Source organism: Lolium rigidum, chromosome 6 (genome assembly GCF_022539505.1).
Source record: "Lolium rigidum isolate FL_2022 chromosome 6, APGP_CSIRO_Lrig_0.1, whole genome shotgun sequence".
NCBI lineage: Eukaryota > Viridiplantae > Streptophyta > Magnoliopsida > Poales > Poaceae > Lolium > Lolium rigidum.
In genome coordinates, this window is record NC_061513.1 from 47995874 (window position 1) to 48019363 (window position 23490).

The window sequence follows — 23490 nt, forward strand, 5'->3', positions numbered from 1 at the left end:
AGCACCAGGTGTTGACGGTTTTACTGCGGGTTTTTATCAGCGACACTGGGATCTGTTGGGTCCTGATTTGTGTAATGCTGTTTTGGGCTTCCTGAATGGTGGAGACATGCCGGCTTTGATTAATGATACAGCCATTACTTTGATCCCAAAGGTACGGCAGCCCCAATCCATTAAACAATATAGGCCGATTTCTTTATGTACTGTGCTTTACAAGATTGCAACGAAGACAGTCGCCAATAGAATGAGGCCAGTGTTGGAGTATACTATTAGTCAAGAACAGAGTGCCTTTGTGCCTGGCAGGTTGATCTCTGATAATGCACTGGTTGCTTTTGAATGTATTCATTCCATGAAGAGAAAAAAGAGAGGGAAAAAAGGTCAGTGTGCTGTCAAGTTAGATATGATGAAAGCATATGATATGGTGGAGTGGCCTTTTGTTCAAGCTATGATGACTAAATTGGGCTTTCCACCTAGATTAATTCGGGTGATTATGAAGTGTATCTCTTCAGTTAAATTTTCAGTGAAGGTGAATGGGGTGTTGTTGGAATCTTTTTCTCCTTCACGTGGAATCAGACAAGGTGATCCGGTGTCGCCATATTTATTCCTGCTTTGCTCTGAGGGTTTAACGGCGTTATTACACCACTATAACATGGGGTTTATTGACAGAGGAGTTCGGGTCTGTAATAGATCTCCATGGGTTTCCCACTTGCTGTTTGCTGATGACAGCTTAATCTTCATCAATGCCAATACTGCCAGCGCTACGAGATTGAATGATATTCTGACTATTTATAATGAAGCGTCGGGGCAGAAGGTGAATAAGGAGAAGAGTGCAATCTTCTTTACTCCGTGTACTCTGGATGATCAAAGAGAGGCGGTAAAGCAAGTGTTAAATATCCAATCTGAGGCCTTTAGTGAGAAATACTTAGGTCTGCCGACAGCAGTTGGTAGACTGACTAGTGATGCGTTTGAGTATATTGCTGAAAGTTCCAGGGGGAAGATTAATGGGTGGGCAGAGAAGAAACTTGCATACCCGGGAAAGGAAGCATTGATCAAATCAGTGATCCAGGCCAAGCCGTGCCACAGCATGAGTTGTTTCCTACTGTCTAAAGGGTCTTGCAAGAAATTAACATCCCTCATGAGTAACTTCTGGTGATGTGGAAATTTGGACAAGAGATCTATGCATTGGGTGGCATGGGATAAACTTGCCATTCCAAAGGGCCAAGGGGGTATGGGCTTCCGAGATATGCATGCTTTCAATGTGGCTTTGCTAGGCAAACAAGCTTGGAGGATTCTTACAAACCCAACATCACTTTGTTCCCAGGTTTTGAGCACTAGATATCTGCATAATCAGAACCTAATGACTGCAACTGCACCAAAAGCAGCGTCGAGGACCTGGAGGGCAGTGCTAGCGGGAAGAGAGGCTTTGAAACTGGGCTTGATTAAGAGAGTGGGCTCGGGTGATTCTATCTCCATTTGGGAGGATAATTGGATACCGAACTCAGCCTCGATGCGACCTATGGGGCGTTTGAGGGACACGAATGTGACCACTGTTAATGAGTTAATTGATGATCATCAGTGGAACGTCCCATTGATACGCCAGCTGTTTTTCGCTCCTGATGTTGATGAGATCTTGAGTATTCCTCTGCGGCGATCAGCTGGAGAGGATTGGACTGCTTGGGACAAGGAGAAATCCGGCGTCTACTCGGTCCGTTCAGCTTACAGAGCTATCGTCGATAAGAATCGGGGGAGGAGGCCTTGAGACATGGTGACAGCCCTTCCTCTTCTGATAATGATACTGATGTTTGGAAGCGTCTGTGGAAGCTTCAAGTGGTACCAAAGGTGCGTGTGTTTTCACTACAAGGGATCTGATATACTGTGACGAGCCCAAGACGTCATGCAATAGCAAGAAACGTCATAGAAGACCCCTCTGTGACGTAGTTTGAGCGTCACAAGCATCGTCACGGAATCCCCGTCACAGATTACTCCCTAGTGACGCGGCGCGCGAGAAAACGTCACGGAGTATGGGTGATGTCATGTGTGATGTCAGCACTTGGAAGGCCACCTCACGGCTAGAAAACGTCATGGATTTGCGTCATAGATGTGGATGATGTCGTAGGTGATGTCATTTGATTTATTTAGATTATTTTCTTTTGTTTCAGTTTTCCTAAAATTAAATACTATTTCGTGTATAAATTCCCCTAAATATTTTTGCAAGAAATTATAATTATTTACGATTTTTTGTGGAATTATTTTTGCGTTCAATATTATTTAATTTTATCTGATTTTATTTTAAATAATTGCAGGTAATAATTTCTGAATTTTGTATACATTAGATTGTGAAATAATATTAAAATTTGAATACATATGACCAGATAAACTCAAATGGCATCGAAATCACAATAATCAAATATCATGGTACATAACTAAATATGTTGTCTGCAAAGTAAAATTAGCATAATTAAGCACGAGCAAACTAGGTTCATGCTAGAATGCATCATCATATAATTATGTTCTTTGTGCACCACTAAGATAGGTGCTTAGTTCCGAGCAGCATGCTTCCGTAAGAGCAAACTAATATGTTTGTCATGTTCCTGATGCTTTTCTTTAGAGCTCCCACTTCTTCTTGTTGCTTTGTTTGCATCTCTTCAAGTGCAGCCTATAGAGCTTCAACTCTATCGGTTAACTGTTATTGGTACATCCCATGTGCCTTTATTGCATCTCTTATGTTATTCAGCTCTTTCTTGTAACTCCTGGACCTAGACCTCTCGGTCTTGAGTGGTACCCCATGCTACAAAGTGCTTGAGGAGCTGTGCTCCTTGACACACCCTGTGTTTCAGGCACCGGCTGCTCATCTCCTAGTTGTGCTTCACGTACTCTAGTATTATTTTCCATGGCAGTCTGTAGAAGAACAACATCGTTGCTGAAGTTAGAGAAAGGTGATATGTTCAATTAAACTTACAACAGCATAGTAAGAGTCGTAAACATGTACAAAATATATTATTGACATTTATGAGAAGCAAACAAACAACAACGCCAAAAAGTCTATCAAGTTGTAAGCAGCACAGAAACAACCAACACCACATCATGCAGCCATGCATGAACACAGAAACAACAAGTGGCACAGCAAGCATCCAATAGCAAGGCAACCAGTGATAAATACAGCTAGCAACAACCGTTATTCAAGTAACAAAAATTAGATAAATCTCACATATGAGTCAAGGGCAGCTGCCCTCGTGCATCCCGTCTTTCTTTTGGTATGGGTATCGTTGACTAAATTGGACTATTGCTTTACTCTTATTCTTTCTGCAAGATGTAGTAATTCATAAAATTAGTATTCCATAAATGAAGACATGTTGGATTAGAAATGGGACTAGAATGATTCTGGTAGAATACTTACAAGTTGGTGGAAATGGGCAGGATAAGACCTAGTAGTTTGGTGATGCTTGGCAGCTTCTTGGGTCTTCTTGTTCTTTACACAGATTTCCTATAAGAAGAAAATGATATTCATATTATCAGTAGCAATGTAAATTTATAAAAACAACAAACATGTTCATTAGGTACTACAGATATTAATATTATCAGTTGCAAATCATTTTATGCTTATCTAGTTGATTCCATGGTGGATAGTGGTCTTTCAAAGCTGGCTATGCTAGGTATGCACTTCATAGAAAACTCGTGACAACTCGTTAAATGCAACCATAGTATAATTGTTAGCACGTGACAAGTTCAATCTACTATAACCTAGCTCACTATAAAAATATCTGGTACATATATTCTGGTACTGTTGTTAACATGTGACAAGTTTACCCACTCACTATTGATCTATAGCTCAAAACAGGTTGTGTTAGAGATTATAATTTGCAAAGCAAACATTCAGAATAAGCAACGCAAACATTACTCTTTCAATGGGAGTCTTCAGTTTTCCTCTTTCCAAATCTTCTCAACATCAGTATATCGATAGCATTCTAGCAAGCAGAAAAAGCAGCACAACCAAATGCAAAGGAAAACTAATGGCTTCAATTAATCTGCCACCTCTTATCATCCTGTGCTCCTGCTGGACAAATTAATAATAGTCAGGTGCACAGACGAAGACAACTGACAGCCTATAACTTGTTTCAGTAAGTTCGAAAACTGAATTTCTTGTACGCCAAATATAGCTTATATGTGAAATCCTGGTTTAACAGCATTAGAAATGAAACCTCAATATATATATATATATATTTATCATCTAATGATTATGACAATCATCTCAAACTAACGTGTTCATTTATATGTACAGGTTCAGAGATATGACAAATACAGAAAAAATGCTTCAAAAAATACAGAAACTTGGCTACGCACCCTACTGTAACAAAACTAGCATGGTTCAGTCTATCATGTATTATACAACATGGCAAGCAAACAAAGGATTAAAGTAGATACCAGAAGAAGATTTTGAATATATATTTGACTGCTGATTGTTTAACTTCACCAAATCAGCGCACCCAAGGTAAATCAAAGATGTTTCTTTGCACTCTGAATTGTTTGAGCCATCAAAACTGACCTGACATCTCTATTTCTTGACCGGTGAATGAATACATTAATAAGAACGATTACATCTTCTATTTGACATGTGATAAATAATCAGTTAATTACTTCATCAGAACATAAAACTCAGTACCCATCAGACACACAGGATGATCAGGGGATCGATCTCATCATCTCAAATATCAACAACAAGCTACTATGAACGGGACAAGAAAAGCATCACGCCACACAATCGGAAAATAAGATGACGGCACGGAGTAACAAAATCATGAAGTGCCTACAGTTTCCACTACTATAAAGGTTTGTAGATGAGGCTACTACCTTGATCTGGGCGGCGGCATTCGCGCGGGTGCGGGCGGCCGTGTTCACGCTGGAGTGGGCGGCGTTCTCGCGGGTGTAGGCAGCGGCGTTCGCCTGCGTGTGAGGGAACCAGTGAAGGGGCATGGAGGAGGGCGTCATGGGTGAGGCCGGTGGCTCCGATCCCGCGGTGATGGGGGCGGCGGCGTTCGAGTTGCCTGGGGCATGGAGGAGAAGGTCGCAGGTGAGGCCGGATGCCACGATCCCGTAGATAGGAGAGCGGCGCCGTTCGATGTTTCTGGGCCGGATGCCTCCGATCTGGGTCGTTATGGCAAGAATGGAGGAGATGATCGGGAGAAATAGGGGCGTGGGAGGTTGCTCCGCCCAGGATTAGTAGTGGATGGAAATTTTGCAACTTACCTACACGTGGAGGGAAGCTGAATTTTGGGTGTAGAGAAAATAGAAATTTTGGTACTCCTTTGGTAATTGGTAGAGGAATTATATCCCTATATACAGTGTACATTTAGGCCATGCATTTATTTAATCTTTTGGTTGATGGAAATCTCACCGATCCTAACCAGAAACCAATCGCATTTCTCCTTCTATGTAGTCTATTTTTTCTCTAGAATCCTATTCTGAATAAATTATATGTTCCCTTCCGTGTATGCCGTGTATGGTATACATGAGATTGAGTTGTGCTTCAAATATGTATGCATGCAATCGAGCAACATGACATATGCTACGATATAATATAAAAAAGATCTTATAAACCAAATCGACCAACAATTGGACAATGCCATGTTGATAATGGGACGCACGTTGTAAGGGATATGTCATGGGTTTGAATTTTGCGCATATATACTTTTTTAGTATCGATCTTTCTTATTTCTTCTCCTTTTAGGCTACATACATATTTGTTGGTAGCGATATTTCTTATTTCTTCTCGACATATGTGGGATCCCTCTGAACAGCTCCAACTAGTAAGATATATATATTTATTTAATAACGACATTCCTTTATCTATGCTCCAATATGTAGGTTCCGCCTTGACGGTCCTCCCGCTAACTATTATATATGCAATACGAGTGTGGCCCATTGTAATTTTTTTGTGACCAATCAATGCTCGTCATGGAAGCTATCGAATCGTCATGCAATATGCTAATGCGTGACGGTGATTGTGTGACTGTCACGGATCTTCGGCAATGCATGACGCTATAGGCAAAACGTCACACATTATGACGATCTGTGACGGCACAGACCACCGTCATGAGGGTTTTCGTCACAGTATATCAGATCTCTTGTAGTGTTTGGTGGCGAGTTCTTCGAGGTATCTTACCAGATTATGGGACTCTGTCACGGCGACATATAAGGGAAAACAGCACCTGTGGAATCTGTAAGGCGGAATCCGAAACTTTGATGCATGCGCTGATTGAGTGCAACCATGCAAAATTGTTTTGGGATATGGCAAAAGATTTGCTCTTAGTGAAATTGCCGAGATTGCACCCAGCTACATGGTCAAGGGATATTTTATGTGACCCGTTGATCAACACAAAGGCGAGAGCAGTTATTATCACAGTTATGTACTCGATATGGTCTTCGAGAAACAATCTGACACATGGTGAAGCTGGTTACAATCCAGGGAAGACTATGGAAGTGGTCAGGGAGACTCTGCAAGCACTTGAACTACCAGTTGACAATGGTTTGCCTAAGTCAGCTAGGCCTTCTTGTAAATGGCAGAAACCACCGACGGACAGTGTTAAAATCAACTCGGATGGTGCCATTCGGGGGGAAAACAGCTCTGCGGCGACGGGAGTTGTTGCACGGGATGTCGTGTCTTTTCGTGGAGCTCTTGGAAAGTTTTATGAGGGCATCTCTGATCCCCTCACAGCTGAAGCTCTCGCGCTTCGTGATGCAGCATCTTATGCTGTTCAGAATGTTTTTACTAGAGTGGTGTTTGAAGTGGACTGCGCTGATCTTGTTCGTAGATGGCATGGTAGACTGGGTGATCGGTCTGTGATCAGGCCTATTTTAGATGAGATTAGTGAGCTAGTGAGTGGTTTAGTTTCTTACAGTATTAGTCATACCCGGCGGGAGGCTAACCAGGCGGCCCATTCCTGCGCAAAGTTTGCGAGCATTCAGGAGGGATCCTTTGCTTGGGAGGCTGACCCTCCGGGTTTTCTTGATCACAGCCTGAGGGCTGATTGTAACTCGATGTTTGCGGATTAAAAGCAGCAGGTTCTTGACGCACTCTTTTCCTCACCAGGGTACCGAAGGGGACTGGGAGGTTTTTAATGAGGCGGCCTGCTGACTTAATATATGGTTATCAAAAAAAAAAAAAACTTTGCCGAGCCCGAGCCGCGCCGCGTTTGTCTTTGTTTCCTTTCAAACGGTGCCGCTTCTTTCACAGTGGCGGTGACACTTTTTTATTCAGTGTTAACGATCATGATTAGATAAACAAACCCAGATTCAGTTATATATTGTAGGGATCACCCCGAAGTCATGGGATCGAGGGCAAGGAGGCAGATGGATTCGCGGTAAAGTATTCTTTGATCTATTTAGATATCTAAAAGGCTGATCTGCCCCTTGACTTGCCTGTGTATATGTCGATTTCAGTATCGTATGGAGTGTGGTCGACTGGTCGAGATGTGGACGATTTGCACGTATGTGATTACTAGGATTCAAAAAGGCTTGGGAGCTAGCTGACGAGCATCCAGTTACATCACGCTCACGTAAGCCCTTGTTCTTTCTTTAGTTTGACACTCATGGAAAGCATTCACATTTTGTCAGGAAGAAAGCAATTAGCTTGTGCGCCTCGCCTCAGTACACTAAACAAGATAGACCCCAAATAGCAATGATTGAGTTGCACACATGAATTATTCTAGATTTTTTTAAAAGATTCTAGAAAAGGTTGCATACAGGAATCGGTGTCATTCTTTAATCTCCTTCCTCGTGTTCAACTTTCAACGCGCAAGGTGATATATACCTTTTGAGTTTTGAGGATCCTTGTGGATTCCGTATGCTACTATTTTCTCCTTCGAGGCTTGCTATATGCTACCTCTCATGTACACTCCTCTTACAGATTATTTAATGGGTATTTCTGATGCAGATCAGACTTTACCATTTAATTAAGAAGGATAATTCCTTCGTTCTTAAACACAAGGCTACTAACAAAAATATAATTTTCATCTCTACGAGGCCACTATCTTTTTGCATTCCATCCCAAGGCTTAAGGCTTATCTTTTTTTGAAAAGGCAAACCAAGTAAGTTTGATCAATTTTTTAGAAAAATCTATCAACAAATATGATATTTTGTGCATACCATATGAAAACATATTTCATTATCTATCTAATGACATTAATTTTATATTTTACATGTTAATGATTTTTGATAAAAAAATTGGTCAAACTTGACATAGTTTGACTTTCTAAAAAAATATAACCTTAAACCTTGGGATGGAGATAGTAGTTAATTTTGTTTTCTTGGTATCTGGAAAATGAGATAGTGGCCTTGTATACAGGAGCACAAGGAGTATTACAGATTACTAGCTAAATACCCGTGAAATATTACAAGAAAGTACTTTGTTTTTTATCTATTTTTCAAAAAATTCTGCTTTTTCCAAAAATTTCCGCCAACTTCTTTCTATCCTAAATAGAAACCGAATCACAACATTTTTTTAGGGCATGTACAATAATTTTGTCTTAAAAATGTCGTATAGGATGATTGCTGAGTTGGAGGAGAGAAAAAAAGGGAGAGCAGCCTTCTCTCTGCTTCTCTTACTTGGAAACATAAGATATTTTCTCCATTGTAGGAGTTGCCTTATCTTAGTTACACATATTTCATGAAATAATTAAAAAAATCAACCATTAATTATTAGAACTAACAATAAGAGATAATTCATTGTACTAGCATATTCTTATTTCTTCTCATGCAATGTCTAAGATAAACATGTATTGTCAAATATCAACCATTGTATATGCCCTTACTTTCCTTGCAATCAAGATAAAATTTATTTCCTTTATGTGGGAAGATGGTATGAACAAGAGGTGGTATGAACGACCGCCACCAAATCCTAGGTCAAGGTTGGTGGGCAACATGCACCTAGGTCGAGGTTGCGCCCGACAAGCTTCTCCTATGATCCCGACACAAGTGGATGAGGGATACGATAGTGGGTCGATGGATGCTCTGGAGTTGTCTAACACGGCATGTGTTGATCGGTGGAGATGGAGGACGATGGCATTGACAAATCAACGATGATTATGCACTTTCTTTGTATGAAAAGCCTTGATCAGCCTCTTTTGTCCGATAACATAATGTCGGTGTACGTGCATCATTTTGTTGTTGAAGATGTTGTCTTCAAGCTCACCTTGAGGGGTGATAACAAGAGGATTTAACTTTCATTTTTCTTGAAACTAGCAACATCGACATATAAGCGGTGATCCCATCTTGAAGGGTTGTCTTAAACCGTGGGCTTTGTTCAGCCATGATGCTTTTACCGAAGGATTATTGTACCAAATTGTTCGTGGTAGATGATGAAGACTTTAAGGGTGTTTGGTTAGGCTTACGATTGGTTTCTAGACTTTGGACTATTTAGATGCTTTTTTGGCTTGTAAGACAAACTCCAAAAGGCCAGAAATAAACCCAACAAAACAATCCATTTGTATGTTGCAAGGCCAAATGTGGGCATTTTTTCTTTTTGTAAATCTATGTGTTGAGCTTTATGCTTGGCACCCTTTTTTTACAAGAACATGTTGCCTCAAAGCTCAGCTCGAGGAGTGATAGCAACATGATTGACCTTTCATTTGGTTGAACCTAGCAACATATACGCATGAGCAATACTGAGATTCCTTCTTGAAGGCATTGTCTTGCACCGTGTGCTTTGTTAGGTCATGAGTATCAGAGGATTACGGTCCCAAGTTGCTCGTGGTAGATGATGAAGACTTTGTCTATCGCAAGGCCTAATGACCCCGCCTTTTTGTAAATCAAAGTGTTCAGCTTTATGCTTGACATCTTTTTAAGAACATTATAGCTCACTATAAACTCCGAACGAACAACATTATAGCTCACTATAAACTCCGAACGAACAACTTTGACCACTCTGAATAGGAGGAGTGCCGGTTAGATCGATTTCAAAACATTCAACTAAAGATCAAAAATTTATAAATTAGATGGTACAAATTTTCTTCAGGGAAAAAGTTTGCTGCAGAGGTTCAACCTTAGTTTACAAAACTACGCACTGAACTTCCCCTCACGCAAATCTGGGCTAATGCTTGAAAAGGCCTTCATTCAGTAAAAGAACAGTAAGGATTCACTCGATAAATTTTGAGGGATATTGGAACCCAACAAATGAAAGCAAAAAAAAAGATAAATTTGGACTGAAGAAATTGTATCCTGCAATATTGACTATCTTACAGCCTACCAGCGATAGCAAACATGGTCTACTATGTGAACAATCAGATTTTTTTGCAATAAATCCATCAATTTAGTAATAATCATCAATAATAGTACAATAAAGATCTCTAAAAGTAATAAAAATTATAAATAGATTTTTGGAACACTAGCGAAGACTACAAGCACCAGAGTAAGCAAAAGGCACTCCAACATTCTCACCCTCCCTCGCTGGAGCCGGATAAAGTTTGTCGTGGTGAAACTTCTTACAGTACACAGATTAAAAATCGTCATGTTAAGTCAGACCAACACACCAGAAAATCAACCATGCTAAAGATAAGAACGGAGTTAGCCGCATGGCCAAGTGGTAAGGCAGTGGGATGGGTGGTGATCAGAATCAGATATGTGTGACAAAACAAGTCGCAACTTGTACCCAGAAACCGTATAGAGGAACGGCAACATAGACCGGTTTTCTCTATAAAACCCTCGTACGTTCACCCCCTTCCCCTTCTCGTAGGACAATTCTCCAACTCACTCTTGACTTTTCTCTAAGTGACACGTTTGAAGGTTTCTTTCTTGCTGCTATAAGCAGCTGCCACCTGCCATGGCGGTGTGGGCCGGTCTGGGGCACAAGCCTAGCTAACTAGAGCCCTGGTACTTTTTTTTTTTTTGCGAGGAATAGAGCCCTGGTACTTGTATCTTCGTCCCCGTCTCGTCGGAGCGCCAGGTCTGACTCTAATCTTATGTGTGCGTAATTATGTTCTTCATTTTGCTCCTGCTAGCTCTTGACTTTTGTGTGCGCGACAGGTTTAGCTGCTAAGCAGCTGCCATGGCGGCGTGGGGCGGGCTGGGGCACAAGCCTACGTAAAGCTCTCGGACCTACTCCGTCTGGTCGGAGAGCCAGGTCTGACACTTTTGCGCACAATTCTCTTTTTGCGAAACGGAGTGTGCATAATTCTTGTTCTTCTCAACTTTGCTCCTGATGGCTCTTGAAATTTTTGTGCGTGACAGGTTTCTCGCCAGGCAGCAGCTGCCATGGCGGTGTGGGCTGGGTTGGGGCAGGCGGCGTCAGTGGCGCAGATGGTCGGGTTGGACGCCGGCGGGCTCATCTCCATGATCATACAGGCGGCGGAGACGGCTCACAGGAACAAAAAGAAATGCGAGCGGCTCGCACACCGTGTCTCCATGATCGCCAACCTTCTGCCGCACCTGCAGCTGCAGGACCCAGAGGTGGCGCTGCCGCTGTCCGGGCTGGAGGATGCCCTCTGGGAGGCGCACCGGCTGGTGCTGTCCTGCCAGGGGAGGAGCGCAGCCTACCTGTTCATCATGGCCGGCAGGCAGGCAGAGAGGTTCCGGGACGTCCAGGGAAGGATCGACGCCTACCTCATCGTCTTCCCCGTGGTCAGCCACATCGCAATTACCCGCCGCCTCGACCAAATGTGCCACATCCAGCGACAGCTCTCAGCAAACGTGAGCAAAACAGGGCCAGGCTCCCCTGCAATAGAACTACTCTCGGCAGAGGCCGCTCCCCCTCCGGAGGTGGAGGACGGGCCGCACATATCCGGCGTCGTGGCCAACCTGGAGAGGGTGCTCAAATTCGCTTGCAGCTAGCAATCAGTGAACAGCAGAGATTATACTCGTAATCTGGAGAACAGGAACTCTTTTATACAGCCGGTGACTTTCAAAATTCGAACGACCTTAGCTGTACAAGATATACATTAAGCCTTGTAAAAATCATACTCCCTCAGAAATGTAAGACGTTCTAGCCATTTCATAAGTTCACTCACTTTTGTTTGTGTCTAGTCTACTTTTAGTGTGTAGGCACTCCTTTTAGTTTGTATCTAGTCTACTTCAAAAATATAAAAATATCTACAACATCTTATATTAGTGCACGGAGGGAGTACAAGACACCTGCAAGTAAGAGCCGGGCCTTCATGGCTTTGGGTCTAAAAACAGAGACCGTTTACTCCTGGAGGTAATCATACACAGTATGATGATATAACAGCGAGTCATCCTCTCGGTAGTGGAGGAGGTAGTAGCATTGCTTGCAGAAATAACAGGGATTGTTTGGAGCCCATTTGTCGTCCACCGTCATCTTTGTTGCAAGGTAGATCTGGCACACTGAACACTTCTGGAAACGCTTCTGCATCTGGAACGTCATGAGAGGGTACTCAGCTTGGTTCTGTGTGTCCTCCGGGTGGATCAACCTCATGTCTCGAATCACGAACGTGTGCTTGCAGTTACCCTGAAAATGTTGTGCGGGTCAGAGACTTGAAGGAAATAATGTCTTGTTTTCCTTTCAAGAAAGAAAATGTTCTGTTTCCGCTGCACATGTTTATGCACTGAAAAGGTGAAAATTAAGCATCACCCAGTGTTACACATCTAAGTTGGAACTGTTCTCAGATTCTAGTGCAAACAACACAATAACAAAGGAACAGGTAAATCCCATTCTTCTACAGGTAATACCATCTTTTCTTTGTGGGAAAAATGATACCCACCATGGCATTTATAGCGATTAATGACAATTTGATTGCAATTTGAGTACATGGTATAATAATTATAATTATAATTATAACATCAGGATGATGGAGAGAATGAGAGACTAGGCACCATTTTTTTCTCAAAAACTATGGTATTATGGGAAGACATAAAGAGAGTAAGATTGGAACCTGGTGGCAGTAGAGGTACCCAGCACCAATTCGGAAGTGCAGGTCAGAGAAGTGGGTAGTTTGCATTTTTGCAGATTTAAACTCGGGTACATTTGAAATATTCAAACCCCTCAACAAGTCTTTTTGCCGTTTCTTTAACGCGCCAGAACTTATGGCATCCCACTTCTCTGCCACCTCATCACTGGAATCCTTAAGCCAGTCAAGTATAGGCTCACTGTAATCAACGGCAGAATAATGTCTCGTGTCGTTGTAGAACGTGTCCTGAGAAAAAATGTTGATATTAGCAAAGCTGCAACACTTCCGTAAGAACTTATCATAAAGTTGCAGACAGATTGAAGAGAAAACATACCTCGATAAGAAAATAGCCAGAATGATCGCTTTGTTTGTTCACCTCCATCAACTTATTAGTTGAACAGTAGATATTGTCCTTAAGCTCTGTAAGAAGCTGACTTCCCAACACAAGAAATTCCTGGCTCTGCAGGGCCAGGACATCACCACAAACCTTTATCAACACATATTTCACATTACAGATTAGCATGTGTAACTAAAGTTCAAGATATTACTTTCACAGAGCTTTGCTTCTGCTCATAAATTTCGACAGAAAGAACTACTTCTGGATAGACTATAGGTATGTGTTCCTCAGATTTCGAAGCTTTGTGCTGTAAACAAAAAACATTGTTGATAAGAGAAAATTTCCAAATACAAAAAGGAGAGCTTGTGTAAATAAATGTTGAAAGTGACAAACTATAACTTCAATTCCAACCTTCCAAGGGGCACTGTTGTATGAAAGAGATTTTGCCACGTCAGTTTTCTCCGCCGAGGCCTTAGAGCCTTTGGACATCACAGAATCACCACCACTGCACTAAAAGAATGATATCATGTAAAAGCTTAAGATAAGGAAAATAGCAGATCAAACAAAACTAGTATTTAAATTATGGTTTCAACTGGATAACGCAGGAAAATCACAGCTGGTTTTCTCAAATAATAACTGGGAGGACAATATTTATATGGGCTAAATACCATACATTCATAAATAATGACACTGGTATCAGAATCTATATCCAAAAGGAGCTAAGTCCAACCTGACACAAAGAGTAAGGTCAGGTTTCATTGTTCTTTATAGTTCCAGTCAGCAGGCAAATATTAGTGGAAACATGAATTCAGCCTAGCTCGGTCCAGCTGATACTTGGGTACAAACAACTTTTTTGGTTACTTCTTACACTGTTATTACTAAAAATACTCCGTCTGTTTCATTAGACGTGACCTCGGCCTCTGGAAACTCTGTTTCAACTTATATGTTCATGGAACAAAATCACAATGCTTCACTGATGTTTTCTGCCTTCTGCCCCTAATAAAAGATTCTGATCTTTTGTGTTGCCAAACTTCACACTATTGGAAGCAAGCATTTGCGATGGAAGAACTCATGTTTGATCTACTCATAGTATTCCACGTCTCCATCTACTAGGCTTTTATAGTACTAGTTCATGTTACAAAGTCACATTTCTTTCCATCTATATGCACAGCTGAGAGTCCTGTTTTATGATTTGCTTAAGGAAAATCTATTTGATGACTCAAACAAAAATACTGCCTTCAAATTTGCCTGACCAAAGTATAATGATGTAGGAAAGAAACAATTTAGCTCCACATTAACCAGCGCAAAAGGCCAAATGCAACAAAATGCTCAAGGAGCACTGGCGCGGGGACAGGCCAAGATGCATGCTTGCCTGGATTGATGTTGGCAGAGTAAGCACAGGCAACAGTGTAGCATGTGGAGTAATTAGTTGATTCGACGCTTTGATTAGAGGTAGCATGGTCTATTTTCAACTCAACTAATGGTTTTTCTTTGTCTGCACATGGTGGGCTGAGGACATGTGCAGTGAAAGAAAGGGACTACAGTAGAAGGTTACGTTGTATGCAAGAGGATACAACGAAGCTGTTTAATTGAAGTCAATCGGTAGTTCAGCACTTCCCAAGGCTTCGACCAGTCGGAGTTTAATTTCAGAGTCCGAACCAGAATGAACTCTGATTCTCATTACTACTTAGTAAAACTTCTCCAGCCATGTTTTCGTAAAAGAAAATTACAAACTAAGCCCTTCTATACGTAAGAGATTGAGGATGCCAGAAAGTTAAGTTAGTACCAGACTGTTATTTCATCAAGCATTGTACAGGAAGAATTTCTACGTGGTGCCTTGAATAATAAATTAATAACACCCCGCTGAGATTAGATAAAAATCATAGTCCAAAAGGCAAAATGTATATAGCCACATCACAATCATGATACTGATGCCTAAATATAGTGGAACAAAGTTTAACCGTGTTACCTGAAAGAGTGCAGCCTGGCTTCACGCTTGTTTTCTTCTTGCTTGATCTTGATTTCTGCCATCTTCTCTGCTTTAGTAAGATACCTCCCCTGATTATGGTGGCATCATGGAAATAATATAGTACAGAACCACGATCAGAATTTGCAGACACAAAGATGGGATGTACTCCAACAACAAGAGAAATCCCAGGTTACTACTAACAAACTAACATTCAGCTCTTACATGGTAGAAATATCACTGAAGCATGGGCCTAACTCTCATTAAAGCTTTTTTTTTGAGGAATCTTTTTAGATGGAACATTAAAGCATAACTAATTAACTATATAAGAGCTTTTGCGGATACTCCAGCTATTTTATTATAACTGGTAAATATGTAATATATTTTGCCAAAATGGCTGAACCATGTATATCTTAGATGCTAGCCTCAGACCAAAAACAATCCAAGATGAATAAGCACCAATGAACTAGTGCAACAGTGGAACAAAGCAACTACACGGCTACACAAGACAAATTAATCAAAAACTGCATTAACAAAGCACATAGGCAACAAATGGGGAGACATACTTGTAAAATATGCGCTCGAACTTCCCTATCAAAATGTCTGCCTCTCTTTTTGCACTTTCTACGTTTTGTTTGCCCATCTGCGCCTTCTGGGCCATGTGGAACAACTGACATTTCCTTACTAGGTCTTTCAATTGATGAATTTGAAATGGTTCCATTTTTACCCTTTCTGCCTCCAGGTTTCCCCTTGCTCCCTTCTGGTTCATTCGGTAAAATTGTCATGTCAACAGGTGATCCAGCTGTCTCTCTGTCGACTGTTGAATCTGAGGTGAGGACACCATTATTTTCCTTCCTTTTCCTGCCTTTTCTCTTTTCACCTCTTGTTTTTCCATGGTTGTCATGTGGTTCAACCAGTCCAATTTCGTCCAGTCCAATTGCCCTACCATCTTGAGGTGATATGGAACTCTGTGTTTCAACTGATGCGCTTGAGGTGACAGTCTCATTTCCAGCAGTGGAACTCCCTGACATTCTGCATGTGCAAGATGGAAAGAAGACATCAGATCCTATTAGACACACAAGTCATAAAACACAAAGTAGTATATCAAAAATATCGAGAATGCAGCTATGAGTAGCAAAGTTCACATAAGTACCACTACAGCAGTAATTCATAGGCGCACTTGCTAAAGGTCCAAGTAAATTTTACTACAGCACACACCTTAGAAAGCCTTCCTTTCTAAAAAAAAATGATTGGCATGGAAGCTAACTAGTAACTACCATACCAACATTATCCAAGAATCCGCTGCTCGTGTTGCATCTAATCTGACTTGCCTAAACCATCATAACAAGACAGGAAATCAAATACACCAAAAGCACACGACCAAGCAACAACAAAAGCAGACTGCTTACCCTCCCTCAAACCTTTGATTCAGTGGTTGTGATGGAGCGCCAGACCTTTGACCCACGGGTTGTGATGGAGCACCAGAGTCCCAATCCTCCTACCAGCACCAACAAGAAACCTTACATCAATCAAGATGCCGTTTACAGGCTCACAGCACAGGGATTAGGGCGAGCAGATTAGCAGTAGAGAGGTCACCTCCATAGCCTCCCGGAGAGCGCGCTCCACGAGCTCTTCCTCAGAGAGCACCCTCAGCTCATCGACGCTGCGAGCACACACAAAGTACAACCCACGCCATTGATTTCAAATTGCACACGCATCAGACAGGAAATGATTGCTGTGATGTAACAGGATGGAATCGTGGGCTTACCAGAGCTCCTCCTCAAATTCGTCCCCGGGGTCCCCCAATTCGTCGCGCAGGGACTGCGGGCGAACGAAAATGCAGTGTCATTATACCGAAACTCTAGGGGGGGATCGAAGAGCTAGGGTTTTGGCAGCACCTGAACCTCGCGGAGCGAGGAGGACGTGAACTCGGGGACGGTGGAGATAGGGCCCACCATGAAGGGGACGAACACCGGGCCGCCCCGGGCAAAGGGAACGCGTGGTCGCTCGCCGGCGGCGGTGGAGCTCTCCGCTTCCTCTCCGGCCGCCGCCATCGCCGCCGCCGGTGGTTTCGTTGTCGGCCCTCTGGGTTTCGGCGCCAATATGGTCACCGTGAGAGAGAAGCACGTGGTGTTGGAAAGCCCACGTTTTTTTTTCTGAGCTTTGGAAAGCCCACGTTTGGTATGCTCTCCGATGCTATCCTGGTTTCTGTTGATCCTGGGCTGCAATTTGGACCGGAAGCTCAGCCCATGGATGCTTGGATGGACAAGCTGTTGTTTTTCTAAGAGTAAAGTCTATTTAAAACCTTGAGTTTGTAGAGGTTATCCAAATCAAACCCTAAACTTGCGATCCCTGAAATCAGCACCTTGAACTCAGAAATCCTAGTCTTTTTTTTTTACTTTTAGGTTATTCCCAAACAAGGATTGCTAACGTGGCTTGGTCATCCTGCCTCTCTCTCGTTGAAATCTAGGGGCCACATGTCACATACATCATCATCCCCTTAATCTAGCTTCTCCCTTCCTCGATATGGCATTCTAACCGGCGACGTGCGCCACCTCTGCTCCTCCTACTCCAACCCCTCCCATCTTTCTCTCTCACTTTAACCACGACGGTGCGCTCCGCCACAGCAAGTTCGTGGTGCTGATTTCAAGGATTAGAAGTTCAGGTTTTGATTTAGACCACCTCTACAAACTCAAGGTTTAAAATAGACTTTACTCTTTTCTAACAATTTCCAGATGGAGCACCTACTTGTTGCTCGTTGTTCTAAAAAAAACTTCTTCTCACTCGTTATTCTAAAAAAAACTACTTGTCGCTCGTTAGCTGGAGCGAGTAGGCATCGCTCGCAAGCGACACCGGCTTGAGATGGAGTGCATCACTTGGAACTGTAGGAGCGATAGGGGCTCAGGGCTCCCGACTCCTGCACACGACGGATGCACGAAAGTCCTCTGTTTTTCAGGTTTTCTTTCCTTCCATTATTTTTTTGGCGCAATGCATGTTTCCTTTTTCCCAAAATTTTCAAATACAGTTAAAAATTACAAACTTGAAGTGCAAAACTTAAACATACAATGAACCAAAGTATGGAAATATGAGTATATTAATCTTCTAAATCATGGTGTTAACTGATATTGGTATGTCAAGGTGGATCAAATGCCAAAAGATCGCTGCGCTCATATTGGTGAGATATCTAGGTGATGGTGATGATGTAAGAAGAAGACTGGATCAACCAAATTAGAAGAAGTATGCGTGTCAGATGATCGGAGTTTTGCAGAAGTGATCTCGGCAAGTGGGGGTGACGACACGGGCGACTTCGTTCTTGGTTGTCTCAATTTTCGGGGTGAAACCCCTAGGTCTAACATTCGATGAAGGTCCCTGCCTCCTCCTCCGTGCCGACCATCGCCAAGTTTGCCACGGTCCCCTTCGTACGGGTTCGTCCTCGACCATCCGTGGGCCTGCGTCTGCCTCCGCGCGTCCAGCACTTCTCCAGGACCTTGTCCAGGTGAAGACCTATGAACTGGCTTTGGACCGGATGACGATGGTGTTTGTGCACTCTTACCTTCTTGGAGGCGTCATTTTTTTAGATTTTTTTGAAGTCTGAGTGTTGTCACTGCTGGTGGTAGTCTTGCTGTTGTGAGCCTCTGATTGCTCCGACGGGGCATTTGTATTTTCTTCTTCTTCTTCTTCCTTTGTTTTCGATTGTGTGCATTCTTGGTGTCTAGACTTGCTCTGATCATTATGTTATTGCAAAGGCTGAGGTTAATTGGTGTATCATCTCAGTATTAATGTATGCCCCTTATAAAAAATGGTGTGCTCCAAATACAAGTATATTAAAACCGAAATACATAATAAAAAATATGCCAACCGAATTACAAAGTACATGTGTATATCAAATACTATAAGTATTCTAAAACGGAAGTATAAATATAAAAGCACGCTAATCAAAATACAAAGTAGAAAATGTACTCCAAGTACATGTATACTAAAGCCCAAGTATGAAGTATAAAGTATAAACATACACTAATTAAAATACAAAACATACACTAATTAAAATACAAAATACAGTGTACTCAAAGTACAAGTATAATAAAACGAAAGTTAAAGGTATGTTAAAACGGAAGAAAGTACAAAGTACACTAACCGAAGTACAGTGTACTAAAACCCAAGTACAAAGTACACTAAAAAGTAAAAAATCATAAAGTACAAATACCTAGAAACCAAATTACAAAATACACTGAAAACCAGAAAGTACAAACATAGAAACCAAAATACAAAAGTACACTAAAATTCAATGTACAACTCAATAAAAAAAGGAGTATACTTACAAACAAAAAGAAAACAAGTACAATGGTACTACATGGGATCTATTTTTAAAGAGCTTGTCGTGAGTGAAAGCTACTCGTAATTTGAACAAATGGTTCAAAGGATATTTTATTTTAAGAATTCAAATCTTGAAATAAATATGCGTACAACCTTCTGCATACCGGCATGGAAAAAACAAATCCCGCCATAATTCTCTTGTTCTAACACTTGTTGCACATGCAGATACCCTATAGGGTCCTTGAGAAAAGAAAAGTTGACACTTGACGAACAAGAAACACATGAAAAAGGACGAATGCGGCACTTGGCGTGTTAGAAGCGCGAGAGACGAAACATTGCCAAAAAAAAATCGATCAAGGAGCATAGCCCCAGCCTCTGCATCCAAAGGATGCACACATCTTTCTTCTTTATTAAATTATTCGCAATGCCTTACAAGGGGAATACAAAGATCAATCTCGAAGCCTCCTTACTAGCGACAACTCGCTATACCTACGATGAAGGGGGACCATGAACAAGGCCATACTCCCTGACGGTACACCAACACACATCATCCAAAAAGCAAAACCCTGAGGGTGTGCCATTGCACACATCGCAGAGTTCGCAACCGCCATCTATCTCGAACCCATCTCCAAGCGAGATCAACGTATTGACCGTGCCAGGCCTGCCGTCGATGTCACCAAAACACCAAACAGCTCCACCACCCGCGTCCAGCAATCCTCGCCCGTCTTCGATACTCCGCAGCTCCACGCTGCTGAGAATCATCGACGACAACGTGGTAGATGAACACCACTCCACCAAAAACCACCTTCATCTAGCCGCTGCTCCAAAAACGATGCCCCAAGAGGTAGCACGACGCAGGAAGCGCCGCCATCGTCCGATCCTGGCTGGATCTAGGGTTTCCCCCGGAGCAGCACGAGTGAGTTCCCGCGGACTGCGACGACGATGCCTTCAAGAAGGAAGCGACGCTTAACGCCGCCATCGCCCGCCAATCTTGACACGGTTTTCACCGACAGCCGCGAGTCCCCAACTCGGCGAGAACAAACGGAGAGGCCAACAAAGATGATGCCTTCGTAGGGGAACGACGCCAATAGCTGATGCGTGTAGTTGACACGTCCGTTGGGAACCCCAAGAGGAAGGTGTGATGCGCACAGCGGCAAGTTTCCCTCAGTAAGAAACCAAGGTTTAATCGAACCAGTAGGAGTCAAGAAGCACGTTGAAGGTTGATGGCGGCGGGATGTAGTGCGGCGCAACACCGGAGATTCCGGCGCCAACGTGGAACCCGCACAACACAACCAAAGTACTTTGCCCCAACGAAACAGCGAGGTTGTCAATCTCACCGGCTTGCTGTAACAAAGGATTAGATGTATAGTGTGGATGATGATTGTTTGCGAGAAAATAGTAGAACAAGTATTGCGGTTGATTGTATTTCAAGTATAGAGAATTGGACCGGGGTCCACAGTTCACTAGAGGTGTCTCTCCCATAAGATAAACGAGCATGTTGGGTGAACAAATTACGGTTGGGCAATTGACAAATAAAGAGGGCATGACCATGCACATACATATTATGATGAGTATTGTGAGATTTAATTGGGCATTACGACAAAGTACATAGACCGCTATCCAACGATGCATCTATGCCTAAAAAGTCCACCTTCGAGGTTATCATCCGAACCCCTCCAGGTATTAAGTTGCTAACAACAGACAATTGCATTAAGTATTGCGCGTAATGTAATCGGTGACTACGTCCTTGAACATAGCACCAATGTTTTATCCCTAGTGGCAACAAGCACATCCATAATCTTAGAGATTTCTGTCACTTCCCTGCATTCACGGAGACATGAACCCACTATCGAGCATAAGTACTCCCTCTTAGAGTTACAAGCATCTACTTGGCCGAGCATCTACTAGTAACGGAGAGCATGCAAGATCATAAACAACACATAGACATAACTTTGATAATCAACATAACAAGTATTCTCTATTCATCGGATCCCAACAAACGCAACATATAGAATTACAGATAGATGATCTTAATCATGTTAGGCAGCTCACAAGACCCGACAATGAAGCACAATGAGGAGAAGACAACCATCTAGCTACTGCTATGGACTCATAGTCCAGAGGTAGACTACTCACACATCACTCCGGAGGCGACCATGGCGGCGTAGAGTCCTCCGGGAGATGAATCCCCTCTCCGGCAGGGTGCCGGAGGCGATCTCCTGAATCCCCCGAGATGGGATTGGCGGCGGCGGCGTCTCAGTAAGGTTTTCCGTATCGTGGCTCTCGGTACTGGGGGTTTCGCGATGGAGGCTATTTGTAGGCGGAAGGGCAGGTCAACAGGCGGCACGAGGGGCCCACACTATAGGTCGGCGCGGCCAGGGCTTGGGCCGCGCCGCCCTAGGGTGTGGCCACCTCGTGGCCCCACTTCGTCTCCTCTTCGGTCTTCTGGAAGCTTCGTGGCAAAATAGGACCCCGGGCGTTGATTTCGTCCAATTCCGAGAATATTTCGTTACTAGGATTTCCGAAACCAAAAACAGCAGAAAACAAGAATCGGCACTTCGGCATCTTGTTAATAGGTTAGTTCCAGAAAATGCACGAATGTGACATAAAGTGTGCATAAAACATGTAGATAACATCAATAATGTGGCATGGAACATAAGAAATTATCGATACGTCGGAGACGTATCAGCATCCCCAAGCTTAGTTTCGCTCGTCCCGAGCGAGGTAAAACGATAACAAAGATAAATTCCGGAGTGACATGCCATCATAACCTTGATCATACTATTTGTAAAGCATATGTAGTGAATGCAGCGATCAAAACAATGTATATGACATGAGTAAACAAGTGAATCATATAGCAAAGACTTTTCATGAATAGTACTTCAAGACAAGCATCAATAAGTCTTGCATAAGAGTTAACTCATAAAGCAATAAATCAAAGTAAAGGTATTGAAGCAACACAAAGGAAGATTAAGTTTCAGCGGTTGCTTTCAACTTATAACATGTATATTTCATGGATAATTGTCAACATAGAGTAATATAATAAGTGCAATATGCAAGTATGTAGGAATCAATGCACATTTCACACAAGTGTTTGCTTCTTGAGGTGGAGAGAAATAGGTGAACTGACTCAACAATGAAAGTAAAAGAATGGTCCTTCAAAGAGGAAAGCATCGATTGCTATATTTGTGCTAGAGCTTTAATTTTGAAAACATGAAACAATTTTGTCAACGGTAGTAATAAAGCATATGTATCATGTAAATTATATCTTACAAGTTGCAAGCCTCATGCATAGTATACTAATAGTGCCCGCACCTTGTCCTAATTAGCTTGGACTACCGGGATCATCGTACACATGTTTTAACCAAGTGTCACAATGGGGTACCTCTATGCCGCCTGTACAAAGGTCTAAGGAGAAAGCTCGCATTTTGGATTTCTCGCTATTGATTATTCTCAACTTAGACATCCATACCGGGACAACATAGACAACAGATAATGGACTCCTCTTTTATGCATAAGCATGTAACAACAATTAATTTTCTCATATGAGATTGAGGATATTTGTCCAAAACTGAAACTTCCACCATGGATCATGGCTTTAGTTAGCGGCCCAATGTTCTTCTCTAACAATATGCATGCTTAACCATAAGGTGGTAGATCTCTCTTACTTCGGACAAGACGGACATGCATAGCAACTCACATGATATTCAACAAAGAATAGTTGATGGCGTCCCCGAAACATGGTTATCGCACAACAAGCAACTTAATAAGAGATAAAATGCATAAGTACATATTCAACACCACAATAGTTTTTAAGCTATTTGTCCCATGAGCTATATATTGCAAAGGTGAATGATGGAATTTTAAAGGTAGCACTCAAGCAATTTACTTTGGAATGGCGGAGAAATACCATGTAGTAGGTAGGTATGGTGGACACAAATGGCATAGTGGTTGGCTCAAGGATTTTGGATGCATGAGAAGTA

At 42.4% G+C, this 23490-nt stretch overlaps 2 protein-coding genes across 3 annotated transcripts; one reads left to right on the forward strand and one right to left on the reverse strand.

Moving 5' to 3' along the window:
* The first annotated feature begins 11277 nt into the window (after positions 1–11277).
* On the forward strand, positions 11278–11817 carry LOC124662569 (cell number regulator 13-like). The gene has a single exon (XM_047200388.1). The coding sequence runs from the start codon at positions 11287–11289 to the stop codon at positions 11815–11817; it is 531 nt and encodes a 176-aa protein (XP_047056344.1). The 5' UTR covers positions 11278–11286.
* Positions 11818–11846: 29 nt separating this feature from the next.
* On the reverse strand, positions 11847–17213 carry LOC124667711 (snRNA-activating protein complex subunit-like). Of its 2 annotated transcripts, XM_047204972.1 has the most exons (11): positions 17092–17213; positions 16962–17014; positions 16790–16856; positions 16648–16691; positions 15760–16225; positions 15197–15285; positions 13639–13732; positions 13439–13534; positions 13225–13350; positions 12876–13136; positions 11847–12451 (listed from the first exon to the last, which is right to left on the reverse strand). In XM_047204972.1, the coding sequence occupies exons 1-11, from the start codon at positions 17149–17151 to the stop codon at positions 12170–12172; spliced, it is 1638 nt and encodes a 545-aa protein (XP_047060928.1). In that variant the 5' UTR covers positions 17152–17213; the 3' UTR covers positions 11847–12169. The 2 variants fall into 2 exon arrangements, with proteins under 2 accessions (XP_047060928.1, XP_047060929.1); XM_047204973.1 differs by lacking the exons at positions 16790–16856; positions 16962–17014; positions 17092–17213 and adding an exon at positions 16412–16524 and having other exon boundaries at positions 16603–16652.
* Between the last annotated feature and the right edge of the window lie 6277 nt (positions 17214–23490).

What these genes read in the sequence shown, in the direction of transcription:
- LOC124667711 (XM_047204972.1), bottom strand. Translation starts at nt 17,151, where the DNA reads ATGGTGGGCCCTATCTCCACCGTCCCCGAGTTCACGTCCTCCTCGCTC. An exon ending in TTCGAGCGCATATTTTACAA is followed by an intron (nt 15,286 to 15,759) that starts GTATGTCTCCCC and finishes CACCATAATCAG; the next exon opens with GGGAGGTATCTTACTAAAGC. An exon ending in ACAACAGTGCCCCTTGGAAG is followed by an intron (nt 13,535 to 13,638) that starts GTTGGAATTGAA and finishes TTTTGTTTACAG; the next exon opens with CACAAAGCTTCGAAATCTGA.
- LOC124662569 (XM_047200388.1), top strand. Translation starts at nt 11,287, where the DNA reads ATGGTCGGGTTGGACGCCGGCGGGCTCATCTCCATGATCATACAGGCG.